This window comes from Eptatretus burgeri, chromosome 6, assembly GCF_056783735.1.
Source record: "Eptatretus burgeri isolate ZD-2024b chromosome 6, Ebu_testis_v1, whole genome shotgun sequence".
Taxonomy (NCBI): domain Eukaryota; kingdom Metazoa; phylum Chordata; class Myxini; order Myxiniformes; family Myxinidae; genus Eptatretus; species Eptatretus burgeri.
In genome coordinates, this window is record NC_140966.1 from 63968551 (window position 1) to 63975895 (window position 7345).

General features: G+C 43.5%; 1 protein-coding gene across 1 annotated transcript in view; it reads right to left on the reverse strand.

Annotated features, from left to right (window-relative positions):
* The window catches only part of UQCRC2 (ubiquinol-cytochrome c reductase core protein 2), a 43112-nt gene extending 36177 nt beyond the window's left edge, over positions 1-6935 (reverse strand). The window contains exon 1 of the mRNA XM_085885387.1: positions 6797-6935. Within this exon, the coding sequence (XP_085741513.1) occupies positions 6797-6865 (69 nt within the window). The 5' untranslated portion in view covers positions 6866-6935. The remainder of the gene's footprint in view (positions 1-6796) is intronic.
* Between the last annotated feature and the right edge of the window lie 410 nt (positions 6936-7345).

Genomic DNA, 7345 nt, shown 5'->3' on the forward strand with positions numbered 1-7345 from the left:
CGCTGAAGGTCCGCCAACAACCCCCTTCTGGTAAAACTACCAAAATCACGAATCACTGCTCACCTTCACGCTTTCATTCCTCTTTTTTTCCCACCTTTGGAATAAACTCCCTCACTCTATTCATTCCCATTCTTCCCTCCATGCCTTCAAAACAGCTGTTCACCACCACCTCTTATCATCCCCCATCCAATTCCTCGATCTTTTCTACCCCCGATAATCCACCCAAGCCCACCTCCTTCAAATTCCCTGCTTTCCTTCCTGAAAGTCCCTGTAATGTCCATCTCTATTCCCCATGTTCCCCATCCCATCCCTCTCCCTTCCACAGATCTCCTAATGTCTCTGTTCCCCACTGATTTGTCCTTCCCACTCCCTCCCCTCTTGTCTCATGTCCCCCATGTCTCATGTCCCCCATGATGTGCGTTGTACGTTAGCTCTCACACGAGCCTCGACAAGGTATACAAAAAAAAGGGGAAAAGAGGAATAGTTTAAAAAAAATAAACTTCAGACTGGTCTCCTATATCCACCGCTGCTGATATTAATTCAGCCTGGGAATTCTTCCACAGAAACCTGCTCTCATGCACAGATTCATCCCACCGAGTCTTCGATTATCTTACCCCTCCTCCCGCTCTTCGTACTCTGAAACCTATGACGAGGCAGTTGCCTCAAAACAACTTGCATTTTCCTCCTGGAAGACAAATCCGAATGAAGGCAAACTCAAGATCGTTCCACAAAGCCCGCAGCAAATGTATACGTCTCCTCTCAGGAGAGTCAGAAAGCAAGCATCTGTCCAATCTCACGAATAAGCTTGCAAAGTTGTCTCCCTCCTCTAAAACCTGGTGGCGCCTTGTCAAGTCCGTCTCTGATGTATGCGTAACCAGGTGTGAAGAAACCTCCAAGACGACCAGACCAGTGTGACCACTCCTTGGCTTTTTTCACAAGATCTTGGCTATTCGTTGTTCACCTTGGCGTCTTGGTTTTCTATTATTATATCATCGCTTTTCCGAAACCTTGTGAATTCTTGGCTTTTTTCATTGGCTCACCTTGGCATTTATGAAAACGAGGAGTGGTCACACTGGACCAGATCTCTTGCTTCCCGCAATTCAGGCATGAGTTTGTAAGTGGTTCAGGGTGTCAGCGACAAGTCCCCTACTTTTCGCCAGAGACACTGACTGGGGGGGATCTTTAATACCCATCAATGAATGCTAGCACATGAGACAGAGTTAATCGTCCATCTGATGAACGGCCAACACGTTGATGAATCTCCTGAAACGCGAAACACAATGATGACAGTTCATTACTGGCTCAACATTCAAAACCAGGCTTGACAGCTTAGAGGTACATGCACATTCGATAGGTTCAAACTGGAATTATGAAGGTACCTCGAAAGCATCAGAGATAAAGGGAATACAGGGGTATTGGCAGATCAAGTAGGTATCTGACGTATGTATTGGTGATTGTATACCTGTGTCATGACTGTGATGTCTGTGAGAGGGTCTCAGCGAAAGGTGAATGTGCAGTTTGATCAATCCTCATCCTACGACACTTTACCCACCAAACACACACACCTATTAGTAACACCATACTGTACACAAATTAGATTCTCTCTTGCATATGCTAAATTACACATCACAGATCTAAAACCAAGTTGAACAGCCAAGTCACAGCACCGCCCGTTCGGCAACTTGCCCTACATCCTTCGTCAAATTTCCATCGGTGACACTCATTCACAATGTGATGAATAGACCGATATGGGTGACCACAGACAGTCATGCTGGGCTGTCTTTTAAATTCCATTTGTGGAAGTGGTGTGATGTCATTGCGTGGAGAGTACACATCCTGTCGAGCGCAGACCAGTTACCAGGGGAGGTTGAAACCTGCAGGCGAAATTGTGGATCACTGACCAGCTCTTTGTTCGCAAGGTTGTTGTGCGAGAATCGACTGATAAAGTTAATTGATGCGAGTGTGGATGAAGTACAGTAATGACAGGTGATGTGAGTGGAGAAGTACAGTAATGACGGGTGATGTGAGTGGAGATGAAGTACAGTAATGACAGGTGATGTGAGTGTGGATGAAGTACAGTAATGACAGGTGATGTGAGTGTGGATGAAGTACAGTAATGACACGTGATGTGAGTGTGGATGAAGTACAGTAATGACAGGTGATGTGAGTGTGGATGAAGTACAGTAATGACAGGTGATGTGAGTGTGGATGAAGTAGAGTAATGACGTGTGATGTGAGTGTGGATGAAGTAGAGTAATGACGGGTGATGTGAGTGTGAAGTACAGTAATGACAGGTGATGTGAGTGTGGATGAAGTACAGTAATGACAGGTGATGTGAGTGTGGATGAAGTACAGTAATGACAGGTGATGCGAGTGTGGAGTACAGTAATGACAGGTGATGTGAGTGTGGATGAAGTAGAGCAATAACGGGAGATGTGAGTGTGAAGTACAGTAATGACAGGTGATGTGAGTGTGGATGAAGTACAGTAATGACAGGTGATGTGAGTGTGGATGAAGTTCAGGAATGACAGGTGATGCGAGTGTGGATGAAGTTCATTAATGACAGGTGATGTGAGTGTGAATGAAGTAGAGTAATGATGGGTGATGTGAGTGTGAAGTACAGTAATGACAGGTGATGTGAGTGTGTATGAAGTTCAGTAATGACAGGTGATGTGAGTGTGAATGAAGTTCAGTAATGACGGGTGATGTGAGTGTGAAGTACAGTAATGACAGGTGATGTGAGTGTGTATGAAGTAGAGCAATAACGGGAGATGTGAGTGTGAAGTACAGTAATGACAGGTGATGTGAGTGTGGATGAAGTACAGTAATGACAGGTGATGTGAGTGTGGATGAAGTTCAGTAATGACAGGTGATGCGAGTGTGAAGTACAGTAATGACGGGTGATGTGAGTGTGAATGAAGTACAGTAATGACGGGTGATGTGAGTGTGAAGTACAGTAATGACGGGTGATGTGAGTGTGAATGAAGTACAGTAATGACGGGTGATGTGAGTGTGGATGAAGTACAGTAATGACAGGTGATGTGAGTGTGGATGAAGTTCAGGAATGACAGGTGATGCGAGTGTGGATGAAGTTCATTAATGACAGGTGATGTGAGTGTGAATGAAGTAGAGTAATGATGGGTGATGTGAGTGTGTATGAAGTTCAGTAATGACAGGTGATGTGAGTGTGAATGAAGTTCAGTAATGACGGGTGATGTGAGTGTGAAGTACAGTAATGACGGGTGATGTGAGTGTGAATGAAGTACAGTAATGACGGGTGATGCGAGTGTGAATGAAGTACAGTAATGACAGGTGATGTGAGTGTGGATGAAGTACAGTAATGACGGGTGATGTGAGTGTGGATGAAGTACAGTAATGACAGGTGATGTGAGTGTGGATGAAGTACAGTAATGACGGGTGATGTGAGTGTGAATGAAGTACAGTAATGACAGGTGATGTGAGTGTGTATGAAGTACAGTAATGACAGGTGATGTGAGTGTGGATGAAGTACAGTAATGACAGGTGATGTGAGTGTGGATGAAGTACAGTAATGACAGGTGATGTGAGTGTGAATGAAGTTCAGTAATGACGGGTGATGTGAGTGTGAAGTACAGTAATGACAGGTGATGTGAGTGTGTATGAAGTAGAGCAATAACGGGAGATGTGAGTGTGAAGTACAGTAATGACAGGTGATGTGAGTGTGGATGAAGTACAGTAATGACAGGTGATGCGAGTGTGGATGAAGTTCAGTAATGACAGGTGATGTGAGTGTGAATGAAGTTCAGTAATGACGGGTGATGTGAGTGTGAAGTACAGTAATGACGGGTGATGTGAGTGTGAAGTACAGTAATGATGGGTGATGCGAGTGTGAATGAAGTACAGTAATGACAGGTGATATGAGTGTGGATGAAGTACAGTAATGACGGGTGATGTGAGTGTGGATGAAGTTCAGTAATGACAGGTGATGTGAGTGTGGATGAAGTTCATTGATGACAGGTGATGTGAGTGTGAAGTACAGTAATGACAGGTGATGTGAGTGTGGATGAAGTACAGTAATGACAGGTGATGTGAGTGTGGATGAAGTACAGTAATGACAGGTGATGCGAGTGTGGATGAAGTTCAGTAATGACAGGTGATGCGAGTGTGGATGAAGTTCAGTAATGACAGGTGATGTGAGTGTGGATGAAGTTCATTAATGACAGGTGATGTGAGTGTGGATGAAGTTCAGTAATGACAGGTGATGTGAGTGTGGATGAAGTTCAGTAATGACAGGTGATGTGAGTGTGGATGAAGTTCATTGATGACAGGTGATGTGAGTGTGAAGTACAGTAATGACAGGTGATGTGAGTGTGGATGAAGTACAGTAATGACAGGTGATGTGAGTGTGGATGAAGTACAGTAATGACAGGTGATGTGAGTGTGGATGAAGTACAGTAATGACAGGTGATGTGAGTGTGGATGAAGTTCATTAATGACAGGTGATGTGAGTGTGGATGAAGTTCAGTAATGACAGGTGATGTGAGTGTGGATGAAGTTCAGTAATGACAGGTGATGTGAGTGTAGATGAAGTACAGTAATGACAGGTGATGTGAGTGTGGATGAAGTTCAGTAATGACAGGTGATGTGAGTGTGGATGAAGTTCATTGATGACAGGTGATGTGAGTGTGAAGTACAGTAATGACAGGTGATGTGAGTGTGGATGAAGTTCATTAATGACAGGTGATGTGAGTGTGGATGAAGTTCATTAATGACAGGTGATGTGAGTGTAGATGAAGTACAGTAATGACAGGTGATGTGAGTGTGGATGAAGTAGAGTAATGACGGGTGATGTGAGTGTGAAGTACAGTAATGACAGGTGATGTGAGTGTGTTTGAAGTTCAGTAATGACAGGTGATGTGAGTGTGAATGAAGTACAGTAATGACGGGTGATGTGAGTGTGAAGTTCAGTAATGACAGGTGATGTGAGTGTGGATGAAGTTCAGTAATGACAGGTGATGCGAGTGTGGATGAAGTTCAGTAATGACAGGTGATGCGAGTGTGGATGAAGTTCAGTAATGACAGGTGATGTGAGTGTGGATGAAGTACAGTAATGACACGTGATGTGAGTGTGAAGTACAGTAATGACAGGTAATGTGTTGTGGATGAAGTTCATTGATGACAGGTGATGTGAGTGTGAAGTACAGTAATGACAGGTGATGTGAGTGTGGATGAAGTTCATTAATGACAGGTGATGTGAGTGTGGATGAAGTTCATTAATGACAGGTGATGTGAGTGTAGATGAAGTACAGTAATGACACGTGATGTGAGTGTGAAGTTCAGTAATGACAGGTGATGTGAGTGTGGATGAAGTTCATTGATGACAGGTGATGTGAGTGTGAAGTACAGTAATGACAGGTGATGTGAGTGTGGATGAAGTTCATTAATGACAGGTGATGTGAGTGTGGATGAAGTTCATTAATGACAGGTGATGTGAGTGTAGATGAAGTACAGTAATGACAGGTGATGTGAGTGTGGATGAAGTAGAGTAATGACGGGTGATGTGAGTGTGAAGTACAGTAATGACAGGTGATGTGAGTGTGTTTGAAGTTCAGTAATGACAGGTGATGTGAGTGTGAATGAAGTACAGTAATGACGGGTGATGTGAGTGTGAAGTTCAGTAATGACAGGTGATGTGAGTGTGGATGAAGTTCAGTAATGACAGGTGATGCGAGTGTGGATGAAGTTCAGTAATGACAGGTGATGCGAGTGTGGATGAAGTTCAGTAATGACAGGTGATGTGAGTGTGGATGAAGTACAGTAATGACACGTGATGTGAGTGTGAAGTACAGTAATGACAGGTGATGTGAGTGTGGATGAAGTACAGTAATGACAGGTGATGTGAGTGTGGATGAAGTACAGTAATGACAGGTGATGTGAGTATGGATGAAGTACAGTAATGACAGGTGATGTGAGTGTGGATGAAGTACAGTAATGACGGGTGATGTGAGTGTGGATGAAGTACAGTAATGACAGGTGATGTGAGTGTGGATGAAGTACAGTAATGACAGGTGATGTGAGTGTGGATGAAGTACAGTAATGACAGGTGGTGTGAGTGTGGATGAAGTACAGTAATGACAGGTGATGTGAGTGTGTATGAAGTTCAGTAATGACGGGTGATGTGAGTGTGTATGAAGTTCAGTAATGACAGGTGATGTGAGTGTGGATGAAGTACAGTAATGACGGGTGATGTGAGTGTGAAGTACAGTAATGACAGGTGATGTGAGTGTGGATGAAGTACAGTAATGACGGGTGATGTGAGTGTGGATGAAGTACAGTAATGACGGGTGATGTGAGTGTGAAGTACAGTAATGACAGGTGATGTGAGTGTGTATGAAGTACAGTAATGACAGGCGAAATAACCTCCTGCATCCAAATTCACAACATGCACTTGTACAGTGTTGTTGGACATACAGTACCAGCATCCAGTTCCTAAATGTTAACGTCTGCGCATGCGCACCGGAAGTGTGAGTGCATCGACCGGTATAAACGTCTCCTCTGCACATTGGGAGGGATAAAAACGTTTCTTTCGTCGTTGTGGATGATTTATGTCGGAATGTTATCATGAAGGGAGAAAACGAAACTGATGAACAACACATTGGCCAAGTGAAACACCAGGGTTATAAATTCAAGGTACCAGGGTTAAATAAAGACAGACGACAAGGACAAATCGGACGAGTTATCCAGCTGGAAGGCGCAAATATCTTCTTTCTCATTATTTGTAGATTACCCATCGGTGGCTCCTCGTCCGTTTACCCACCGAGAGGAGCAGAAGCAAAGGACGAGTCGCGCCATTCTTCAACTGCCCGACGACACGCAACGCCGCCATTTCCAGCGGCCGGTGTTCTCTTCCCCCTCCCCTCTTTTCTTCACATCCGTAAATACGGTGAAATAACGATAAGAAAATATGTACAACAAACGGAAATGCTCGAAAACTACTGAATGCTGTGCAAATATGAGGATATTCCAAACCAAGTCGCACTTTTCACAAAACACAGAGTTACAACCGCGGATTACCTCGTCATGGCCACGAACACTGCACTAAACAAGCCGAAAATGAAACCAGAAAAAGAGTGGGAAAAAGAAAATTTTGACATTGCCAGGATAAAAAAACAAAAAAACGATGTCAGATGATTTCAGATTTTTTTTTATTGTTGCTTAAAATTTCGTGGTTCTGAAGCCGTTTCTCAAATCTTCAACAAGTTTATTCTGAAACTGTTTATTCCAATTTTTGTACATATTAATTTATTAATTGAAAAATCATGAAATCCTCAACATGTCGTGAGTGGCGTTGAATTGGTGTAAGTTT